Source organism: Chroicocephalus ridibundus, chromosome 4 (assembly GCF_963924245.1).
Source record: "Chroicocephalus ridibundus chromosome 4, bChrRid1.1, whole genome shotgun sequence".
Classification (NCBI taxonomy): domain Eukaryota; kingdom Metazoa; phylum Chordata; class Aves; order Charadriiformes; family Laridae; genus Chroicocephalus; species Chroicocephalus ridibundus.
In genome coordinates, this window is record NC_086287.1 from 45,810,349 (window position 1) to 45,834,709 (window position 24,361).

General features: G+C 40.8%; 1 protein-coding gene across 2 annotated transcripts in view; it reads left to right on the forward strand.

The window, feature by feature from the left end:
- Nucleotides 1–247: 247 nt before the first annotated feature.
- Nucleotides 248–24,361, forward strand: part of LOC134514806 (transmembrane protein 263-like) — a 206,049-nt gene continuing 181,935 nt past the window's right edge. Inside the window, exons 1-2 of one of the 2 annotated variants that reach the window (XM_063333090.1) lie at nt 248–421; nt 14,116–14,206. In XM_063333090.1, coding sequence (XP_063189160.1) covers nt 254–421; nt 14,116–14,206 — 259 coding nt within the window. In that variant the 5' untranslated portion in view covers nt 248–253. The remainder of the gene's footprint in view (nt 422–14,115; nt 14,207–24,361) is intronic. The other variant, XM_063333091.1, reaches the window with a different exon arrangement.

Sequence of the window (24,361 nt, forward strand, 5' to 3'; positions counted from 1 at the left end):
TTTATAGGGTGGGCTGGTGGGGTTTCTCGGCGAAGGCTGCCCGCAGGCCTGGCTTCGCGGGCGCATCTCGGCTCTGGATCCCTCACAGCATTACAGAAAGCCCGACGCAAGCTCCCGCGGCCGCCTCCCCCGGCAAGACGAAGCCTCGGCGCTCGAATCCACCGCCCGGCCCCGGCCCCGGCCCCGCCGGCGGCGCCCCCCGCCAAGATGGCGGCCCCTGACCCCCGCGCTTCCTCTTCCGGCCGGGGTTGCCATGGCGCTGCCCCCCTCGGCCCACCCTCCCCCCTCCCGCCGGTGTGTGTTTACATCGGGCAGGAGGAGCCGGAGACCCAGCGCCGGGGGAGACGGGGACGCAGCCGACGGCGACGGCCGCCTGCCCTCCATCCCCGCCGGGCGGTGCTCCGGGAGACGCGGCATGAAGGTGATGCTGTCGGCGGGGCCAGGCAGGGGGTTCGCGCCGGCGGGGGTCCGCTGGGCCGCGGCGGCTCCCGGTGGCTGGGGGGGTGGAGGGGCTGGTGTAACGGGCCCGGGAGGTGGTGACACCTCGCTCTTTTAACGAAGTACAACTTCCAGAAGCTTCTAACTTCGCGGGGGATGCGGCGCCGCTCCTTGGAAACGACTCCCGGGAAAGATTCCTCCATTAAAACCCGGAGCGTTTCCTGCGGCGCCGTGAGGGGAGGCGGGCAGCGTGGGGGCCGGGGGGGGCTGCCCGGTCCCGCTGCGGGTTTGTGTCGGTGTGGAGACATCGTCCCGCTGCCCCCGGGCTCCTTCCCTCGCCCACGTCCATCGCCTTGCGGGCGGCTTCGCTCGCCGCCGCCGCGGGGCTTCGCGCTTTTGGCATCCCAGCGGCCGCTCTGGGGTATCCCTGCCCTTCCCAGGGCCTGGGGCAGGTCGTCGCCGTTCTCCTGAGTTGGCTGTGGAAAACTGTTGGGAGGGGAAGGGGCGAACCCGAGCCGGCCGGCAGCTTCGGCGCCCGGGGAGAGGCGGTACCGAAGCCGGCCGGGCTGTAAAAGTAGCCATGGACTAGCCCTCGGTTGAGAGGTGACTCTTCAGTGCCGGAGCGCGGGAGTCAGCGGTGCTGCCGTATTGGGGTGTTTCCCCGTTATGTTCTTTCTGATGCATCTGTTTAATTTGCAGGTGTATGACCTTTTAAAGGCTTCCCCTCTTGTTAATCGGTCTGAAAAACGACGTGCACCAGTCATTCTCTGTGTCCTGAATTTGTCTAGCAGTAAAAAAAAAAAAGGTATTGATTAGCTGGATTGTAAGCTCTTTGAGGCAGAAACTGTATGTAGCTATGGTCTCTACCTTTCGTGGAGTAATTTGGCTTAGGCCTTCCTCCAAACCTCTGAAGTAAGTATGTGTTAGAAGTTCCCTGGCTTGTGCAGGTTTTGGGTTCTGGGCAGCACACGTGTCTGTCGCTCAGGTTAAGGATCATCTCTGGGAACAAGGGGCTCTCAACTGTCGCTGTCTGCGTGGCTAGCAGAGGGAAGAAAAGAGGCAGTTTCCAAGTACATGAAAAAAATATATACAAAAAAGAAAGTTCCCCTCTGTGCAGTGATATTTATTTGTTTTGCTTGTGTTCAAAACCTGATAGTAAAGAATACTTTTTTTTTCTTTGAATGCTTGTTAGTTCAAATCGTGTGGGAGAACAAAAAAAATAATAACTATATATATAAGGCAATTCTTGGTAAACAGTGCTATGGCCCTGGGTGAGTTGTTGACTTACACTGCAAAACAAAAACCTCAAGAGTGCTGGCTGAACAGTACATCCAGCTTGAGGCCAAACATGAAAAGATTTCCTTCAGCTTCTGTTTTATTGCATGCAGAGTAAAACACTGATTATTCTTGCTAAGCCCATTACTTCTGCTGAATTCGTCTTTTGCCCCACCAGAGTGGGGAAAGCCTCTGGCTGTTTTAGGTGGTCTCACTCAAAATACAGCAAGATGCGAGTGGAATCATGTTCTGATTGTAAGGAAAATGTGTGTATTTGAGGGACTATTTTTTAAATTTTTTTTTAACCAGTCATTTGTCAAATATACGTCTTGTATAGAGCTTTTCAGTATAAAAGGGTTCACAGTTTTATCTCTGAGTGAGTAATTTCTTTCAGTATATATTTCTTTCCATATGTACCACCTTTTGCTATAACAGTTGTCTAGGTTTTCTTTATGTGACGTCATTCCAGATGCATGATTTAAAGTCTTAGGCTGGGGGGGTGGTAATTACATTTTTAATTAACAAATGGAATGCATCAAAGTGTTTGTGCACAGGTGTTTTTACCCCTTAAATGGGGGAGGAAGGGAGAAGTGGGGTGGGGGGGGCTTTCTGTACAGTGTGGGAATTAGTTCTGCATACACTTTATGGACCTGCTCACAAATAGCTCGATGTGACTTTAAAACAAATCAAAGTTTGAGTTGTAGATCATTGCACATCAGAACCAAGCTTTTTGAAATGTCATCTTGCCTGTTTCTCCCCTAATTGCTGTTACGTCTTGGGAAATACATTTGAGTTTGTGTGTATTTAGCAGTATTGGTTCTGAGCCTTTCTCATTGATGCAGGCTGCTGAGAAGGCAGAGCTGTCAAAGTAAAGCAAGTTAATGCTAGTATGTATAAAGATGGTCTGCCTACTTACAGGAGGGAAGAAGCAGGTCAAGAAAAGTAAGTGGTAACATCTGGGGAGTTCTGCTGTGGAAGTGATCCTTTCGGGATCCATCACTAATGTCTGATTGTTGCTGAGGAAACTGAAGCTTGATGTATTTTATTTTTAAGTAAATCAAATGACATAAATAACCTATTAATAAGGTAGAGTGAAATAAAGTAGTGTGGCAAAATCATACTTTAAAGCTTGAGGTGTTGAAGCTGGATTGGATTCAAAATAGTCTCTGTGTACTTTGTTTCTGTTCCCATCTCTTTCAACTGTTGGCAGTGCTGAAGGATGGTATCTCTGGGCTCTTTCAGGCTATGGAAAATATAAAACTGGTTGAAGCCCTTATTTCCTGCACTGCGTGACAGGAATGAGAGGCAATCAGCTTGAAAGTGTCCATTCCTCTCTAGGAATATTTAAGTGATATGTGATGAATACACCAAGAACGTTTGCTTTCCTTCAAGGGTAGATCATCTTGGTGGCAAGGAAATACACCTTTTCAGGCTGCCATAGGAGCCTGGGTAACTGGTCTGTCGGAGGGGAGGGCAGTTTCTTTCATTAGGGAAGTGGAGAATTGTGGGGAGATGACCAAATCCCCACACATCCATCACTGACAGCCACCTATTACTGTCCCACAATACAGTATGTTTCCAGTATTCTTCTGTTGTGACTAAGCACTGGATTTCTCAGGTCTTAGGCAGCACTGGAGAACGTGCTTGTGTCTTTGCTAACAGAACCTCTTCATGCCTTACCTTCAACCAGTGAATGAGTGGGGGCATTGGGATAGTCCCTGGTGGCTACATGGTATAGTTGGTGCTGCAGTGACTGCATCTAACACTGCTCCTGTCACTGCTCTACCTTAAATCCAGCATCAGAGGAATTAAAGGCATTGAGAGTATCAGGTTGTAGGGAAGTTCATGTTTGGGAAAGCAAGCTCAAGATGTGATTTCAGCTAGGGACCTTCTCCCTATTTTATGGAGTTGAAGTAATTCTCCAAAGTAGAATGAGAGCTTGTGGTGCATTGGCATGTGCCCACATTTAAGTTATGTATTTTTGAGATAAGACAGGTGTCATAAATGTGGCATTTTCCTTTGAGAAACTTATAGCTATATTTAAGAGAACAAATGTGAACTTAGTGCCTGTAGTTGTTCTGTTTTTCTGACTGGCTGTGATACTTGATGTTGGCAGATGAATCCTAGAGACCAGATAAAGGCAAGGTATTTTGAAGATGAAGTACCGAAAGTTACAGAGAGTCTGAGTAAATATTTCTCTTGCTTGTATTTACAGACGGCTCTGTTCCTGAAGGATGTCATGGATTGTCCTGTCAAAACTTGATGTATATGTAACTTTTTTTTTTAACATGTCTCTGATCCTGTTTAGCAGGGCTCTTGGCAGTTGAAAGGAAAAGTACTTGGGAAAGAAACAGCTTATAAAAAGATGAGACAAGAGGTACTGCTTTCTATGGAGTGTGTAATAATATTTTTTTTTTCTTTCTTGGCATGTAGTCCTAAATTTGTTATAGGAAATAAGAGAAAAGTGAATGTAAGAGAGTAAATGGGAACATGGATTGTATATTCTGTAGATAATTCTGACTTTAATATTTGCCTACGATTGGTCGCATCCAGTTCTCTTTATCGGCAAACTACCTTACAAACTTTCTGGTAGTTTTCCTTTCCCAGTGTTTCGGCTGAATTTCAGAGAGATGGGAAGAGGTTACGTGCTTTCAAAGTTTCTGGGCAAGGTACATGGTTACATTGGTGAGGGCAGTAGTAAAGCTCTTGAGCTGTTTCTTCAAAAGAAATGTTGCTGGTTGAACTTACTGGAAGTCACACAAGTGGCTTTTTCTTGTGTTAGCAAGTCTTACAATCTTAACACTTCTGTGGAGCTGCCTAAGGTCTAGTGCAATTCTTGGGCTTCCTTTCAGTCTAAAAAATCATTTTGGAGGGAGTCTGTGCACTTTGCAGATCCTCAAAAGTAAAAAGCAGCCACTGCCAAAAGCTACTTCTGCCAGAATGAATTTTTTACTGTTAAGTTGTGTTGCTTGTGTTCATAATGATCGAGTGTTTTCTCTATCCGATGGCTGTTTAGTTGCTGAGTGAAGTAACTCTGGTTGGAACCTTGTATGCGGCAAGTTGTGATCTTACTTACACTTCTCGCAGTTATTTTGAAAGAAAATGAGATCTGTATGAAGCCTGAAATAAAAAGGGCATTATTGCTGGCAGCGCTTCTGGCTGTCAAGTTTAAGGCATGCAGGCTAGGTGTGAAATTGGAGAGCTTGGTAGTATCAGAAGATGTGTTTGCTCTGTAGAGTAAGTAAATATTTTATCTGAAATGTTAAAACACTACAACAAATGCACAGAGCAACAAGCAACACTGAGATGAAAGAACTCTGATCTGAGTTAAAACTCATTTGTGAGGAAGGAAATAGACTTAGCTACCTAGCCATCAACAAAATCAGTTAAAATTTGTGTGATAAATGCATCATATTACAATCTCCTAGCTAATTCAGAAATGTTTGATGTTTTGCAGAAAATGCATTTTGAAATTTGTAATGAGGTAAGGAAACAGAGACAAGTTCTGGAGCGAATAAAATATTTTATTTTTAACCTCAATTTCTAGTATTTAAAATTATTTTGGGTACTTTTAGAACAACTTTTTAACTTTAAATGGATTTGCGGCATTATTTTTTTTTTAGTCTAATTTTAAAAAATGAAATTAACATTTTTGGCAAGATATTCAGACTGTTCTAGTGATGCCCCTTGTGACTCTCTTTTTGGGGGGAGTGCTAATTTTTCAAGCTGGGTACATGCTTATGTACTTTGAATTCGAGTTATATTGCAGAAATCACTATGTTCTAGCTGTAAGAGCCCTTGAAAAAATTACTTAAATTTCAACTAATTAAAGCCAAAACTGTTGTGCACTTTTAAGGAAATAAATGCATGGAAGCCAGGTAGTTCAAGTTGGCCATATGAAACCACTGTTACAGAATACTGCTTAATGCATCCTTCCATGAGTGTAGGGGTTGCGTTTTTTTGTGGGTTTTTTTGTTTGTTTGTTTGTTTTTTTAAATTGTGACCCTGATGAGGATAATGGAAGAAGTACTACTTTTTTTTAAAGTCTCTGCCATGGTTAACAAAATTTTAATGACCTCTGTCATATAGGCTTATATTATTAAGCGAAGGACTTCTCATTTTTATTTCAGACAAATTTCTCATGCTGTCTGCAGCCTTCTAGAGTGGTACGTCTACATCTCATTAGGAAAATCGAAAATATTCTTTGTGCAGTATGCATTATCTCATTTCTTTAGTCTGAGTAAAACTGGCAATTAATCATTAAATCCACCTATCAGGGACCAGGCTGCAGAAAATACATTTACACTACTTTTGTTAATTGTAGCTATATAGATAGTGCAATAAAACTGCAGGTCATTAAGTGTTATTATTCATTCACCAGCTCAACTGTCTGAGTGAATTTTTTTTTCTCCTGACATCTTTGTTGATGGACGGTGAATGACTGACTGGGTGTAGGAAGGGTTCTTCCTGCTGAAATTACCTAAATCAGTGAATGGTCAGTTATCAATGTGAGTTAATTGATATTTTTGAGATACCGTTATTGGTATTTATTTAATTGCTTTGCTGTGATGCAGGGTCATGCTTCGGTCCTGCGTCATTCCACGTCGCACTATTCTCTGTTCCAGAGTCTGTTAGGTGTTTCTGCAATAACCTTTTCTCCTATGTATTAGCCAGCCCCCAGCTTTAATAATTGCTAGTGTTTGGCGCTATGCTGTGCAATGGCGCTTTGCCTTCATGTGACTTCTTTTTTTCCAAACAAATGCAATTCAGCACCGTCAGTTTTTGAATATAAACAGTGTTCTGGACAAGCCATACCCTTCCTCGTGGAGGTAGTAGTTTAAACTAGAATCGACAGCAAATTACGCAGCCTCTTTCAGGGTAACTTTTCAGCCTTTATGCTGCTGCATAGTATCCTTTTGATATTCCACGGTTGACCTGCCAGAGCGAGAAGCATTCTCTTTGGGCCAGGCCAGTATGTGATGAAATGAAGCGTGGTTTGTTTTTTGAAAAACAGTCTTACTTTCTTTCTGTGCTAACCTATTGATTTAGTAGGTAAAATTCCGATGGAAAACAAATGGTTGATCAAGACAAAATTCAATACAATAATTAGTTCAAAATCCAGAACTGTCTGAACTACCCCTGAGCAGACTGTATTGGCTTTTGCTGTATAAATGATGTTATCTGCCCCATATAAAGTGTAAATGTAAAAAGTGTAAATCAGGCTGTTTACTGGGTTGCTGAATAGAGAATAGATTGTGGTGTCACTAGTACTGTTGAAAAGTTATTTATGCCAAGTAAAGCCTAATTAGGATTACTCGCAGTACAAAGTTGTTTTATTGCTGTAGAAATAGGATTTGACTCTCTGCTGAGAACAATAGAACTCAATCTTGATTTGGAATTTGCAACATGAAAACTTGCTCTTGTTGGCTCTCTCCTCCAGTCCTGTTGTCAGGACAAAATTAAGTGTTGCTAAAATCATGGTGTCCCTAATGTCTTTCTCCAAATGCAGAGAAGAGCAAGGAATCTAAGCAACTTTTCTAGTTCTTTCTTACAACGCACTTTGAACAAAGTGCTATAATTTTACACTACTGTCATCCTCAGCATTTCTATTTCTGTACTTTCCTTTAGTGTTCTCGGGGATTTATAACTGCAGCTCAAATTCCCCTTGGGCTGAAACCTGGCACAGGAGCTCTCATTATGAGTGAACCTTGTTTTGCAAAATTAAAAGCAAAGCATCCATCAAGAGGCTTTCTTAAACCTACAGGAAAGCGAAAAAGAATGTTTATGGTTGCAGATCAATTTTTTACCCTCTGCAGGAAAATTCCAGCTGACTTTGGAAACCCCTAAGGTGTAGGTGTGCAATCAATAGTGATGGCAGATTCAGTGGAACATTCCTATTACATTTAGAAAATTCTAAATTAAAGTCTTAATTCCCCAATATGCTGAAAATTCATTGCTGAAGTAAAAGCTGCAGCTGCAACAGGTACTTACCTGACAAAGGTACAGTGATAGTTTTAAACTTGTTTCCACTGTCTGAGCGTGGTTATCCAAGCAGTAGTGTAGAAGGAGGTGGTTGGGTAGTTACGTGCTTCAGCTGAAGCTAAGTACCTGTAGACCCCCTGGAAAAGGGAGTCATCATGTTGAAGTTCCCACCCAGTGTCTGCTTATTTAAATTTAAAAAAAAACAAAAACAAAAAACCCAAAACCTTGGTTTCTGTAGGAATTGAGGCTTTATGTGATTGTGTAGAAGCAGAAAGGACGTTCTGAGCCACAAGCCACTTTCAAATATGGAATATTTTCGTTTGATTAAACATGAAATATCAAAGAATTTCATGAGGAACTTTGTAACAGTGATTGGATAGAGGAGAGATCCCAAATTAACACTGTCATTAATGATGTCATTGTAGGAAAGCCTGATGAAGGTCAGCTTCATTATTACTGGATCTGACAAGCCCTTTGGCATCTGCACGAATTGAGCCCGGTCATAGTATGTATCTCACCTGTTTGGAGGAAGTGAACCTGGAATGGGAAGAGCTGCGGTCTTTGTGGTTTTAGGAAGGGGTAAAGTACGCAAATGTGCAGGAAACCGTGTGGTTTTTAGTCTTCTGGGCATGCAATAAGCATTCTTTAAGCATAATGCAAAAATAGTCAGTGCTTTCACTAAGATACTTAACATATGTCATTGTAGTTTCCCAAAGCACTTAACACACTGGCCTATATTTAGGGATTGCTTCACTTGTTTCTTCCCACAGACCCACTGAGTCTTATAATTCTTTAGAGGTGCAGAGGTGTTGAACTGTGCCAGGAAAGCTTATGAGTGAAATCACAGATGTGGAGGGGTGAAGCCTCTGCTGCCACTAATTTTCCTCTGCTAAATTGCTCTATTGGGATTGTGCCTACATAGAATACCAGGTCTGAAAGTCTGAGTTAGGAAAGACAGAGAACATGTGATTTAGGCTGGCAGTTGAAGTTTTGCATAGAATGAGGTAGGTCTGACCTTGTGGGCTCTTAAGGACAGGCTTTACGAGGAATGAGGCAGTTTTGAACAGTGAAAGAAGTGAGATTCTAGGCTCAAGTCCAGAATGGAAATAAATGTGAAGATGAATGTCAGAAAGGAAGAAATTAAAGTGCTCAGGAACAAGAATGGAAATATGAAGATCTAAGTCAGGAAATAAATACCACTTTCACTTGAAGAGGCACAGGGAAAGTAGTAGCTAAAGCTGTAGATTTTAGAATAATTTCCAAAGGGTAGTCTCAGAACTGAGACACTAAACTGCCGCTGAAGACATCACTGTGGGTTTTACATTTCTCCAGCATGTGTTCTGCAAGGGGGAAATGATTACTAATAAAATTCAGTATACAGGAGAAGAGTATTCATGTTGTGGGTTTTCTTTTGTTTTTGCTTATCTGGGGGACTTTCTTTGGTTGGTTGGTTTTTGGCTTTGGTTTTTTTAAGAATACTGTGTTTCCAGGGGATGGCAAGAAGGAACAGAATTGTAAGATACGTTCTTCTTGGTTGGGAACAACGGTGAAGTGTCTTTCTATTAGTCGTCATAAACTGAAGGAAAGTTGAAGTTATTTGCCCCAAATTCATTCAATTTTAGTAATAATTTTTCACAGGATGGACTCTTTTTATTTTTGATTCCCCCTCAGTACCTTGTGGAAAATAGTGACCCTTGCTAGGTAGGAGCCTTCTTTCTGTCATGCATTGATTTATCACAGCACTTGTAAAATATGCAGTCTTTAAATATACTGAAAATACAAGTGTATCACTGAAGTTCTGGTCAGAATTATTCTCAAAAGTATTGTATCCCATGGAAAAGCATGAGGTTTAGTCTGAAATGCTTGTAGGTGATTTGTCACACTTGTTTAGTTCAGTACTGTCAGTCTTCTCTATCCATTAATACATAACCTTCTACAAAACACGGTATAAGGCAGCAAACAAACACTAATTTACCGGGTCACAGCAGTCCATGATATTTGAGTTAAACTGCACTGTAAGGTCAGTAGTCATACAGTGTGATCAGAGTATAGGATAATATGTTCTCCGGGGAGTTTCCTTGAGAATCCCTGTAGGTTTTTTCTCTTGATCTTTATCATTTGCTATGTTTATACACAGCTTTTCAGCTTCCTTGTAGTTCATTGAAACTGTTGGGAGGGACAGAGTGAGCTACTTTGGAATTGACACATCCATAACTTCAGTTTGGAAGGCTGGCTATTGCCTCTGCTTGAGTTGACTTGCTTCTGGTCAGCTTAGATCTTGTTTTAAAATATGACATATAAAAATTGCCACTAAACCTTAATAGTGCTCATAGTCAGAAACTCATCAACTGCTGAAAGGAGTGGTACGATGTGTTTGCTTGTGAGAGCAGGGACCATATCTGGAGAGCCAAGCATTTTTTCTTAGTTACATGTTCCTAGGCTCCATGGCATAACCTCGCTATTCCTGTGATAATACCTGTTTAAGTTTGTGCTTCTGCAATGGCTCTAGTGAGGAATGGAACTGCAGTCTCAATTAAAAATGCTATACAAACCCTAAATAACTGAAAGAATATTGTATAGTTAATAATCTACTGATATTTCTGAACTGCTGATACATCTTCCTGTGTCCAAGATGCTTCTAGAGGGAACATAAAAGCAACATCTGCATGCGTTACTTCTTCCATGGCTGCAGCTCGAGAGGATTATTATAGAATTGCTGGACACTGCGTGGCTGCTTATCTGCAAGCCGATAACTTATACAGTTGTGTGCATCCCATTCTCTTATTTGTCTGTCAAGGATCCTTAAGAACGAAAAAACAGATGTAACTGATGCCTCATTCTTGAAATTATAGTATTAAAAAAAAGTTGAGACCAACAACTTTAACTATAACTTAGTTATAAATCTTCTTAGAAGACAATTTCCTGAAATTTTTGATTGCTGTACATTACTGTGCTGCCAGAACTGCAGGTATCTTAAGTATTGATTACCAAGCTTGCAGTAGACCTGGTGAATTGAATGCAGCAGATATAACTAGAAAAGCAATGGCTAATATAAGACACACAACCATTGTAAAAAGACTTTATAATTTTGTTAATAACACCTGTCAGTGTTTGAGCCTTAAGTATTACTTCCAGGTATGGATACGAGAACCTAGGATCTCATCTACTGTTAACTGTTTTACATTTTAATTACTTAGTGAAATTCAGTGCCAGCACTGTGCACAGTCATTCACTGGTCTCAATGATTAAACTGATAAGCTGAAGTCTGATGAACACACATATTTACAAGACTATTCCTAGAAGCTCCCTGTATTATAGGTAATTATATATAGTGATAACATATCAATGAGATAAGGACTTGGGTTATTCTACAGAAAACATTTTGAACTTCATTTTAGGAACTAGGAAATCTCAAGATTTCAAGGTTTCTTGCAAAACAAAAGCAAGTAAAGTTTTTGGTTACTTTACATGCTGTGCTCCAGTCTAGACTGTGTTTTCAATTTTTAACGTTAAATTTTGCAATAAAAAAAAATTGTAAATAATTTTTTTTTCAGTGTTTTTTTGGGGAAGATTCTCAAAAGAATACAGGAAATGCAGTTTAAAATATGCTGTGTTGTGATTGGTTTTGAGTATTGGAAAAAAAAGTCTTCAAAAATTCTGGCCATTTCTGTTAGATATTAAGAATGTTCTGTAAAAGTATAGGATTGTGTGTTTTTTTTTTTTCATTGAGATTCCAGTAGCAAGTGTTAAAGGTTTGAACTGGAGGGAAGTAGGTGATGGCAAACAGCATCTCAGCCATGGACTTTAGAGTGGTCTGTAGTGGTCTGTTTTCTTCACAGCTGGATTTGTTAATACTAGCTTAAGGCTAAGGTTGGCCTTCAACTAAGGTAAACCTGTGTTTTAGGGTAAGTATTGTCAGTGATAACCAGCATTCCGGAGAGTTGTATTGCTAGTGAACACTGAGTAGTAGTTCATGTATAAGGAAAAAAACCCCATAATACTGCCAATCACTTTTGATAGCATTTTGCATCCTCTTTGTATTTATGTAGATGACAGCAATTGTAAGCTCAAGGTGCATCGCTTTCGTGGATTGTTGTTGGAGAAGCCACTGAGTGTCTTTGTCTCATGGTAGCGAAGTGAGACTACTGACTAACTTGAAGTAGGAAAGACAATGTCTTTCTTACTGGCTTTTCTTAGTCCCTGGAAGTCAGATTGTCTCCTTGGGCAGTGTAGAGTTAGTAAGGACTTAAGCTTTGCCTTGTGCAGAGGGGTCTGTTACTTTTTTTTTTTTTAATTAAAATAATTTTGTTGTCACAAACTGGAAAGTACAAGCTAAGGATTTGAATTTGAGACCACTTCTAGTTTAGGAGTTCTTATAGTGGTGGTTCAGAATGTTTGCAAGGCAAATATTCATACATCGTATCTTACCTGTCTACATCTTTTATATGAAAATAAACATTCTGATTTGGTATGCTAATGTAGCCTTGTCTTCTCCTTTCTCTGCTGTAGCATTAACGGGTAGGAAAGACATGTATATAAGTACGTTGCTTGTGGTTGATGTAGAAACTTATTCAAATACATACTCTATATTCAATTTGTTGCTCCAACACAGAATTGTTTACGCATTCTTAAAATCTAGATCACATTGGGTCAGACCTCAGTGTTGATAATTGACGTCTGGGTTTGTTTTTTAATTGGACTAAGGCAACTTACTACTATCTGTACCCTGTGGTAAAAATATTTTTTTCTCCTTTCCATAACAGCTACTACAAGGCATGACTTAATGTTTGAACTGTTCATTGGCCGAAGCTGGGCAGGTGATACCAGGTGCTTTTAAATGCGGAGAAATAGGTAAATAGCTTAGATAAAGCTTGCATAGTCGTGGATGACAGAAATCAAGGTTGCGACAGTGACACTAACACAATAGACATGTGTTAGTGTCACCCGTGTGGTCTGTTTTTCCCTGCTATCAGAGTCGTGAAAACAATGTGCTGGTACTCCTTGTTTTCATGTCCATTTTGTTGAAAAAATGGTGAATGAATGAAAATGTAAGCTACTTGTGCGAAGGAAGGAATTTAAAAAGTGTGTTAGTCTTTATAACGTGCAAAATGAGGATAGAGAAAGTAAGCAATGCTCTTGGGGGTAACCTTGCAGTCACGGGGTTTGGAAATTATGAAAAGAAATACTGCAGCTGTAGTGCTATGAGCCCTTTTTCTTCCTGAGTTCAAATAATAAAATCTTGCAAGCTGTTGATGTGCCGGTCTGTAACCTTCCAACTCCATATGTTAATACACATTTTCAGATAGTTCAGACTACAAACCCATTCATGTTTTCAAAGTGCACAAAAGCCTCATTTCCTAATGACTGCTAAGTTTCTGATTTCACTCTTGACTGTACTAGCATTCCAAAAGAAGAAAATTGGTTAGATTTTTTTTTTTTTAAGGAGCACTGTAGCTATGCCTGATGTTTACTCTGCTGTTACTTTTTTCTTGAAAAAGAGGGGGCTGGGGGGGAAGAGCAGACAGTGTTTTGGTGGTGTTTTTTTTTTTTTCTTTGGCAATTTGAAACTGAAAATGTAACTAAAAGTAACTTTTACAGTTCCACAAATCATGAAAATATTGTGTGTGCAAAGTGAGTTCAGCAGCCTTAAATACAAGTGAATGCTAAGTCTACAAATCCGATAATTCTGCTTACATCCTTCCAGAAGCAACACTGCAGACTCTTTCCAATATCCTGAAGGCTGGAAAGTGGAAATGCAAAACTTTGGAGGGCAATCTGGTAGTTTGTCAGGAGCGGTTAGTTTAGCATGTTACACATGCAGGCACAAATGCATGTGCGAGGGGCATGTAGGGGAAAACTACATGGTCAGTGGACTTTGGTGGGTTAAAAGATCATAAACCAGTTTCCTTTATCTTCCTTTGGAAAACAAGGTGTGGGATCATTAGTATAACCCATATTGAACTCCTCCTGTATTCAACAGGCCACAGATGTTTCAGAATCTAGTCTTGGTAAGACAAATCAAATACTCTATTTTTTTCTTGAAAACTCCAAGTGATGGTGAATCTGCTGCTGCCCTTGGTAAATGGGGATTTGAATTTATTATTGCATTGCGTGTTTTAGAAATAGTAATTTAGAAATTGTGCTTCACCGTTCAGTTCCTGGTCTTCAGTCTACTGAGACGCTTGTAAGTTTGCTTGCTAGCTTGAAGAGTCCTTTTTTCTTTTTTTTTTTTTTCTTTTCTACCCCCTTCCTGTAAGTAATTTGACTGCAGACAGATCTCCCAGCAGTTTTCTTTTTCATCAGCTAAAGTGAGCTCCTTATGTCCGTACTATCTGGCATATTATCTAATCCTATAATTATTTCTGTGGTTCCTTTCTGAACTTTCTCCAGTTTACCTCCTCTTGCTGTTCTGTTCTGCAGGGACCTAGCTTAGAAACACAGATGGTGGAAGATGAAACTGAGACAACAAGTGAAGAACTGCCTCCTCATCTGCGGGAAGAGCCTCCCGAAGGTACAGTACTAGCAGTCAATATAAACTCTTTGCATTAAATTGGGGAAAATGTTTTGGCCAAGGAACTCTTATTTATCTATCTATCTATCTGACTTGACAGCCTACCTCTGCCTGTTTTCTGAGAGGGATAAAGCTTTGTCAATGCTGACAGCTGAACTAACCTCCAAACCAGAGACCTAGCCTTTTGCATTAAAACGAAGCTGTGCCCACTGAGGTGCAGACATTGTTCTGCATTCTCTTTAACAGTATGGTTTTTGATTAAAATTGTCCTGCTTGATCATCCTGTCTGTAGGCTTAGGAATAAAAGGCTTCCTGTACTGTCTCGTTTGTGATGTTTTGAGCCTTCATTAGGGAAGACTTCCTAAGCAGTCATCTATTCTTTCCTTACCTCTCTCTGCAGCATCCTGCTATTGAAATTGTCCCCAGCAGAGACTTGTCAAAGTTAGGTATTCTAGTGATTTTGTTTCTTTCCACCATCTCTCTTGGAAGCCAGGTTAGCCATCTGAGGAGGGAGGCAGTGAGACGCTGTCAGTCAGTAGGAGGCTCAAAAATGCCAATTTTAATTAAAAACCTTGTTTGCAATGACATGCCCTGGATTTATACAGGGAGCGTTTTTTTCCCCCCTGTGTCAATGTTGCAGACATTGTATACGTGCAAAAAAATAGGCGTTGTGTTCTTTTGAATAGAAACTGCTAACATTGCCGCAAGTGATGATACGTTTTGAGCTTTGTCTCCATTTCAGTGACTTTTAAAACACAATCACTCATAATCGCTGTGGATGGCTTAAACAACCCAGAGAGTGCAGAGATTCTTATTAGCAACTTACTGTTAAAATACCATGACATGTCTCTAGGAAACATAAATGTGTTTTATATTTTTCCTCTAAAAGAATAAGATGCTGATACAGCATTTATACTGACAGCCATTCTTAAAGGGAATATGAACCAAGTAGACGGTTTTAGGAATTTGCTGCTCCATCACTTCTTGTTGAAGTTTTCTCATTAAGTTGTAATTTCTTGTTCTGCTATCTCATATACTCTCTGTTGGCAATTACAGTACCTAGAGGTAAGTGAAAGACAGGTTTCTTTTTTGCAACTCTATAAAGCCAGAAGGAAATAAATGTGGAAGATATTGTGATTGCTGAATATATACATGCAGAGAATATAATCTTGATATTTCCCACCCCCCTCACCCCCCCATCTTTGTAAGCAATGCCAAGTCAGCATGTAATAACAATGCATTGTTGAAGTAAGAATTCTGGTCACTAGCCTGAGCAGATGATTACATGAGCCTGGAGACCATATTCTGAAATGTAAAACACAGGAGATCATCTTGTCTCAGCAATTTATCAGGAGTAGTCTCAGATTTTGGACTATGGCTTTGAATCGTGTAATCAGAACCATGTGTTTTTTAACGTGGCTAAGTATTTTTGCAAACCAAGTTTTTGTAATTGAAAATGTTTCCTTCTGCCTGCCTGCAACCCTGCTGGTTTGAATGACGATGAAAAATGTCAGTATTAATATTCTGCTTCTGTGACTTGTTGGGTGGTCTGGGAGAATTATGTGCTCTGGATATGCCCGCTTTGCCAGGGTGAGGAAAAGGAACTGTAGCAGTTGAGTTGATGTGATTAAGCAGTGGTACAGTAAATACTGTGAGTTCTTTTACAGTCTGAGCTCAGTATGTACTTTTAAAATTTACAACAATGCTAGGAGTAGCAAAATAGGAGGGACATTGAGAGCACAACCGAAAATAGAGATTGGGAGGGGATGTGGAAAAATTGCTCCTGAAAGAGCCATCAGGATTATGCTGAATTTAGAGCTGACTCTGTCGTCAGGAGTCGTCTTTAGAAGCTGCTGATAGCGTAGACCAACTGGAATTACTGTAAGGATCATGTAGTTGCAGGAGTGATTACAACCATCCTGTGAAAGAAACAGATCTCAAGTTCTTTTACTATTAAATGCCATTCAGTGCTATGTTCTTGCTCTTTCTACTGACTTCTGGTTTCTTCTGATAGCCCTTTCCTAGTTAAATCAAATGCTTTGCAATAAGTAAACTGTGATGTCGTGACTGCTGCACTCTTGTGTCCTGGGATCTATGAACTGGAGACTGTCTGCTTGCTGTATGGTAATGAGCGCGTAAGGGCTGGAAAGCTCTCCAGAGCCTGCGTCTTTCTAGTGCAATCCATTATTGCACCAGATTGCATCATAGTGACTTCATTTTCCAGCTTGCACCAGTGCATTTACTCCCCTCCTGAAAGGCGAAGAACTGGAAGCACTGTGCCACGCGAATATCGCAGTGAAATACAAGGTTACCCTTCAGGGATTGTCCTGTTTCTGAGCAGTGTTGGCCTTCTACAAAGAAAAGGACAATTTTGAGTCCATCGCGTACATAACTAAATAGAGTAAGTGTTACGTGTGGGTAATAAGTGGTGTAGAACAGCAAATGGTTTCGGGTGCAGTGTGGCAGCCTGTCAGTATTTGAGAGAAAAAAAAAGTTTTGCGGTTTATAAAGGAGGTTAACCAGGAAATGCCTGAAAGGTAACCAAACAAGGCAGAGGCTAGTGTCTGTGTGTAACATGAAACCGGTTATTTTATCTGCTGTCAAAGTTAACTTTTTTTTTTTTTATATTCAAATAAGTCAACAGAGTAAAAAATACTACAGCCGATGTAAGATCCTGTAAGCGATGTCAGATGTCGGAAAGGGCTTTTTATTTTATAATGAAGGCCAGCGATCATCCATGGCGTTGATATACCGCGCCCCCGTCTCGAAATGAGGCGGAGAAAGCCAGCCCTGGTGGGCGAGGCCGGGGCGGCAGCCGGCTGTGGGGGGGCTCCCCGCTGCCGGGGGGGTGTGTGTGTGTGTGCGCGCGCGCGGTGTGCGGCAGCGCTCCCGCCGTGCGGCCCGCGGCCGCGGGGGGGCGGTGCAGGCCCGGCAATGCCGCTGCCGCCCGGCCGCGCCGTGGGCTCCGGCTTTGGAACGTCTCTCGCACCCGCCCCGGCGAGCGAGCGAAAGTCTTTAAACCTATTAACTCCTCTCCCGTAAGCTACTTTGTGACATTACAAGGGAAGCTTGCCACGCGTTGTGCCTCGGGAAGGCTGCTTATCCCCTAACGGTATCTTACCTCTTGACTTCATGATCCATCTGCCCAATTCACGTTTTTATTTTTTATTCCCCCTTCATCTTTGCTTTCTCTTCGATCTTGTTAATATGCTCCCCCCCCTTCCCGCCCCCCCCAGTTAAAAGGCAAGTGCGGGGGAGCGGTTGTAATTAGCATTTGGAGTGCCGCTGAGGCTAGAGTGCTTAACACTTCCCAGGAAAGGCTACGCGTATGGCAGAGTTCCTGTCACCGAACAGTAAAGGGCAGCAAGCTCTGGGGAGGAGCTGAGTCTGTTTTAAATGGAATGAAATGCTTTCCTCTTCGCAAGGATTCAGCAGCAGCTGATCTGTGTTGCCACATGTTTGAGCATTGAGCTGCTTTCAGGTAGATTCTATGTGACCTCGAATGTTTCCTGTTAAATGACAGTTTGGTCATAGTAAGAGAACTAGATTCAGTTACTCAAGTACAGCAGCACCTTGCTGTATCTGTTGCTTCTTTATCCACCATTTCAAAGTTCTGTTGCTGATCATTTAATACAGCGCACTGTTAATTGTTATCAAAGCCTTACTTTTCTGTCCTTTTCCATTAAGTTTCCCAAGGACGATGATGGCAGTGAAATCTGGTGGTGATTAAATCTTCTGTAATATGATAAATTATGGAACGACAGCATCTCCTTTGTTGGACGACTCGGATCTTAATCTCTTCTATTTGATGAATCAGTGACCCTGACTTTATTCCTGCTTCTTCATCCTGTTGCCAGTAGACTAAGGGAAGTGATTCTTCCCTTTTATGTGGTATTGATGAGGCCACATCTGGATTACTGTGTCCAGTTCTGAGCTCCACGGTATGACAGACACATGTACATACTGGAAAGAGCCCAGCAAAGGGCCACGAAGATGATTAAGGGGCTGGAGCATCTCTCCTGTGAGAAGGCTGAGAGAGCTGGGACTGTTCAGCCTGGAGAAGGTTCAGGGGGGAACTTACCAACGTATGCAAGTACCTTAAGGGAGGGTGTAAAGAAGACCGAGCCACACTCTTTTCAGTGACACCCTGTTATAGGACAGGAGGCAGTAGAGACGAACTGAACCATGATTGAACATAAGGAAACACTTTTTCACTGTGAGAGTGACCAAACACTGGAATGGGTTACCCAGAGAGGTTGTGGAGATAATAAAAAGCTGTCTGGATGTGGTCCTGTGCAGCCTGAGCTAAGTTACCCTGCTTGAGCGGGGGGGGCAGACCAGATGACCTCCAGAGGTTCTTCCCAGCCTCAACTGTTATGTGATGCTCTATCTCATACATGCTCTGTCTGTTTAAAGTCTCTTTCTGAAGTTGCTGCATATATCCCCCGTCAATTACACTAATCTTTTAGGAAAAGTAGCTTTACTCTGTCAAACTGCAAAATTTTAGGCATTTTGGAAATGCATCATTGGTAGATACTGGGATATAGCTGCAGTTTGTTTTGGCCCTACGTTGCTAACTAGTACTGAGTATACTAAAGCTTAGTGCAAGGTGTTATGGCCTGATTGAAAGGCTGTGTCATTAGTTAACAGCAGTAGCCCCTCTTGGGAGTTTACAAACCAGTTCTTGCTTCCATGATCTTGAAATATTAAGCATTAAAATTTTATCAGCCATCCTACTATGACCAATTTGGCAACGAGCGTGAGTCTTGTGTCTGAACCGTCTGCTATCTCTTCCACAGTTTTCAGACTTAGCAGAGATGTTCCTTCTTTGTTGCAGACAGATTGGGCCTTGTGGAGTAAAGCTTTATTAAAAGCAATGGGTCTTAGCAGCTCTGCAGTATATAACAAATCTTGGGAAATTTACTTTCCAAATAACTGTGGTGTTCCTAATTCAAATTGTTTTACACTTGCTGTGGGTAAAAAGCACACATGGATAGTTACTGTAAATCAGATGATTTGCACCAATTTAGAACGTAGTATCTTGTGTGAGCCTTGTAATCTGTCTCCATGGAGGCATATAGCCTTTTCTGTTGTTTTAGATCTTCTGCAAGATAAAAGTATATTGCGTACTTCTGTGGGAAGCTTTAGGATTCCTTATCCACAGTTTGGGAATCTCTGATCCAAAGTATCTGGGAGTTTTGTAGATCACTCATTCAGGGTTGTCTTTGGATAAAAGTATTTTACCTAGATGTATTATCTGTACACATTTAACTCAAAAAAAAAAAAAAAAAAAAAAAAAAAGTACAGTTGCATTTCAATTGAGGTACTACCATGCGCTTGAAATTTCTGAAATTAATTAGACTTTTAACTGGAGTAATGTTGGGATATTCTCTTATGAGAACATGGCAATTTCTTGAAGCCAGCAGATGCAAAAAGAACATGGCTGTTCAGGCATCTCATCTGAGATGCAAGACATTGAGTTCAGGTCCATGCTATAGGTGTCTAACTTTGAAAAGGTACATTCCTATAAACAGATACATCTTTGATGAATGTGTGGCACTTTTCCAACTAGTTTGCTTAGAGTATTCTTTACAGAGAACAGTCTTCATCAGAGACAAAGTTTTATTGTCGGGCCAAATGTTTGCTGCAGTAAGCACCATGCCAAGGTTTAAGTGCTGCAAACTTGAGCTACACGGTGTTTTGCGTGCTTGTGTTGCAAGTAATGTTTAGCATGTTTGTCTCCAAACTGCCTATATCCAAATAACCGTTAAGAAAGCACCTTGGAAAATGATGCAGTTAATAGCAACTCTCTTTCTGTCTTAAGCTCCATACTGAAAACTGGTGCTAGTTCTGGTATAAAGTAACTAATAAAGTTGCATGTGGCACTTAATGTCATCTGTTACATACATATGTAGGTGCATATGTATTCTACCAAATCAATATCTTAAGAAGTTGTGTGAAGCTGGCAGTGAAAAAATATGCTGTCTGCTAAGCCCTTTTCTGCTTTCCCAAGTCAAATCACTCTCTTCAACATGTTACCCAGTGAGGCCCAACAGTCAAATCCTTCTACAGAGGAGCTCTTCAAATGATCTGCTTTTTTTGTCTAATGGCCAGTTGGCAATGTTCTCAGCCTGGATTCACCTCGGCAGTCCTGTGGTCTTATAACTAAAGCAAAAGACTGGGAACTGGGACAGCTATAATCTATTCCTAGCTCTGCTGTTGACTTATTCTGTGTCATTAGTCAAGTAGTTTGGCCTTCCTTGAACCATAGTATTCTTTGTGTATGAAACAGTAATGACTGTTCTTATTTATAAATGAGGATGGTGAAAAAGCAAATTGTAACTTTTTAAGCTTTTAGAGGTAGAAGATACTTGAAAATTGAAACAGAAAATGTGATCATAATGTATAAATAATACAAAACTTTGCCTGATATAGAACTTGTCAGGGTTTTGGGTTTTTTTTCGAGTCCTCAAAGAGGTGATTGGACTTGTCAGATAACTTCAAATAGAAAGGCAGGTTTCTTAAAAAGCAGAGAAAGAAATTAGCAATGAGGCTGTCTGTTCTTTGGAGCTGGGACTTTATGTACCTGGCGTGTCCTCTCATCTGTAAAAATATTTCCTGAGCTACTTCTGTAGATAGCCTGAGGCTGAAGAGCAACATTTCAGTATCATCTGTCTCTTTTTAAGGCACAGATCCTGTGCAGCCATGCTCTCCTGTTGGCCAAAACAGTTCTCGTTTCTGCAAAAAGAAATGACCTGGAGTGTCAGCTCAGTCTTCCACGTAAAGTCTACCTTAGTATTTCTGGTAGAGTTGTAAAATACTTTCACATCTATCCAAGTTCTAATACTGTGTTTCTGTTTAATTCATCATCGTCATTGTTTTAGTAAAAGCTGAGATTCTTCTTTGTTTAAATTCTCCAGTGGCTCTATTGGCTTCCTCGTGCTTTATTTAATTTTGTTCTCTGGGGGAAATCGGCAATCTGAAATGGGAATAATGCTCAACCAGTGTCTGTGTGTTACCCCTTTTTTCCCCTCTTTCACCCCCCCAAACCCTTCTGTATTACTGCTGCCGTGTGCCTCCTACTGACAACGGGCATCTTCCATTCAGCAGCCGTGTTACGTGGTCTCCTAGAAACAGCATGAAAGCTATTTAAATTGTTTTTATTCCACTTCTCCCTCTGCCCTATTCTTTCCTCTTCACTACTTTCATATGATATAATGAGATGTTACTTTGACAGCTCAGCATCCCTTTTCTCTACCCTACTCCATGCCCTGCAAATCATTCTGTCACTAAGTGTTGTATGTGTGCACCGCATATGCTGTTAATGGCAGCATAAATAGCCTCTGAGTGCCTGGCGGATTCTAGAAGAAAGGTTCTCCTAACTTAAGTGTGGGAAACCTCTTATCAGTGGATCTTGCTAATACAATAACGGTATGAACTGAGTCGATAACCATCTGGTTTTCCCCGAGGGTGTTTGCACGTAGGATGGGGCAACAGTAGTTTTAGCCTTTGCCTTTGCACAGTAAGTAATGTGCATCATCCAAATGTGAAGACATTTCAGGGTGAAGGGCCAGTGCGTCGCCTCTGTCAGAAGATAATATCTTTATCAATTATGAGTGAATGTGTTTTGTTCTAGCAATAGGGTTTTGAACTGCAGGAGTGACAGAATTCTGTTTCACGAGTGAAAGCAATGGATCTTATTACCTGGCTGAAGTGGCAGACACTTATCACTATTTGTGTACTGATTAGAGATGTATGAAATTTTGAATGCAAGAGTATATTCTTTTACAATGTATTTTTCATTTTGAGGAGCAAAGATGTTAACATAGAGATGTAACCAGTTGTTTTTAAATAAATCTTTTGGACTTGCAGTTATCAGTTCTGTTCTAAAGCTTAAAAAGAAAGCAGTTCTTATTTGTTCCTAATGGACTGAAAAAAAAAAAAAAGGAGGCAGGCAAGTCTCACTTACTTATAGCTACAGTCTGAAGTACTAAATAAGAATGAGCAATGCCGTAAATCCAGGTCAGGAGTGAAATTGAATCGGTATATCAGTGTGTTAACAATCATGATATTTTGAACTGCTAAACTATCAGAGTATTATAGCAGGCAATTAAATCATACGGTCAGTACAGGAGGCTGTTAATTCTGCCTCAGAACGGAGTGAAATGCCCAGTTAACATTTCATAAACATCTGTAGTCTCAACCTGGCTGCCTGTCTTGATTTCAGTGTTTTGTGAACAATTTGAACCACTACGTCGATTATCAGTATCATTGCATGATTGCACCAATCTGGCCTCTCCTGGTCTGATCATTTTGGATCATACAAACAATCTTATTCTGAAGAGTGGGTTTCTTTTCAAAGCTGTTTATGAACTTTAAGGATGAGCTGTAAAAGTGAGGGGGTTTTTGTTGATTTTCTTGCCCTCTGGGATAGTGTTCTAGAAAAAGATCTTCATCTGTTTTGAAATTGGGTAGAACTCTAGAGTAATTTTTATAGAGAACAGTCTTGCACTAGTATGCGTTTGTGGAATTCTCTGTCTCATATTTATTTTCTGATCACAGTGAAGACAAATGCATGTTCCTTAGTAATGTGGAGGATTCTCAAGTCATTGTAATACACTTCTTTGGCATATCATGGGGGATCTGGCCTCTTTCTGTCCAACTGATACTGGCCTGGTCAGAAAGAGTTTAGCTAAGGCTAAATTGTATGTTGACTCCTGTCTTCTTTGTTATGCCCTTTCTGTACCACTAAGATAGTACTGCTTTCAGTTTTTGCCACAAGTATGTAATATTCAGTAGGATATACCTGCTGCAAAAATTTTAGATGGCTTTATATTTTGGGTCTTGTATTAGGAAAAATTAATGTCTTTTTTCAGATAATATCCAAAAGGAAATAACAGAAGTATTCTTCATATAAAATATTAAATACAGTTTGCAAGTAATGCTAAAAATTTGGCTGTGACGTTTCTGTGAATTGTGAGAGGGTCTTAGGATCTGGTATTGTTAAAAGAATATCTTGGAATCTTCTTACAGTGGAAAGAATAGATTTATAGTCTTGAACTATAACAAATTTTATTTTCTAGCACCTGAGACCTGATCTCTGGACAAGTGAGAGGTGTTCAAGAGGTAGGCAGCAGATGAACAGTTTGCAATGTAGCTATGTGAGCCATTCACCAAAATACCTGTCCATCCATTTAAGACTCTAGGAAAGAAACTGGTAATGTTGTTGACTTCTAGTGTTTTTACCTTTCTGGAACTTAAGTTTTATTGTAAAGGTATAATAATAATAATAAAGGTTCTGCCCTATGCAGAAGTTCAAAGTCCAAGATTGATTGTTTCCTTCCCCCTTCCTCTCCAGAAATTTGTGTGTGGTGGTGATGGGGTGTTCTGGATTTTATTTTTTATTAATTTGTTTTCCCCTAGGAAGTTCCTATATCTCTTGAGTACAAAATTAGAATAATTGTAGCTAGTTATGTGAAGTCATCCTCTTTGGTTAAGACAGCCACTTGTATATGTATTCACCACTGGAAAGTACGATTGTATATAGTGCCCAGTACTTCTCACTCATCCCTCCAAAAGCCAAAGAACAAAACCCCAAGATTTAATACAATGTTATTACAATATGTTAAAGTTAGAGCTCTGGGAAATGCAAATTGAGGCTGCAAGTTTAGTTCAGTGTTTTTATAGCTTGAGAATGTTATTGTTACCATTATTGCAGTAGTTTGTTCCTAGCATCTTGAGGCCTGTTTTTTGCTCAAAGTATTTGACTTATTTAGAAGTGGGTAAATGCTTTCAGTCTATGGATCTTGTACCTTTATGTTGGAAAAGGAAAAAAAAAAAAACAAAACCAAAAACCTTTACCAAGTCTGAATATTGCCTAAAATTCTCCTTTATGTTATGTAAAGAAATCTGTTTTCCGAGATCTGCAGACATTCAAAAGGTGATTAGCTGAACCCAGCTGTAATTAAAATACAGCTTGGTCATTGGTTTAAGCTTAACGTGTGCCCACACAGCTACTGAAATAGATGTTCCTGCATTCCGCCCTGGCTCCAGGTTACTGGTTTTTCCCCACTGCGTGGCCACATGTGGCTGGTTCCTAGCACAAAGGCAGCAGAGCACCCCAAGAGAGACGGTGCCTCCTTCTGGAGAAGGTGT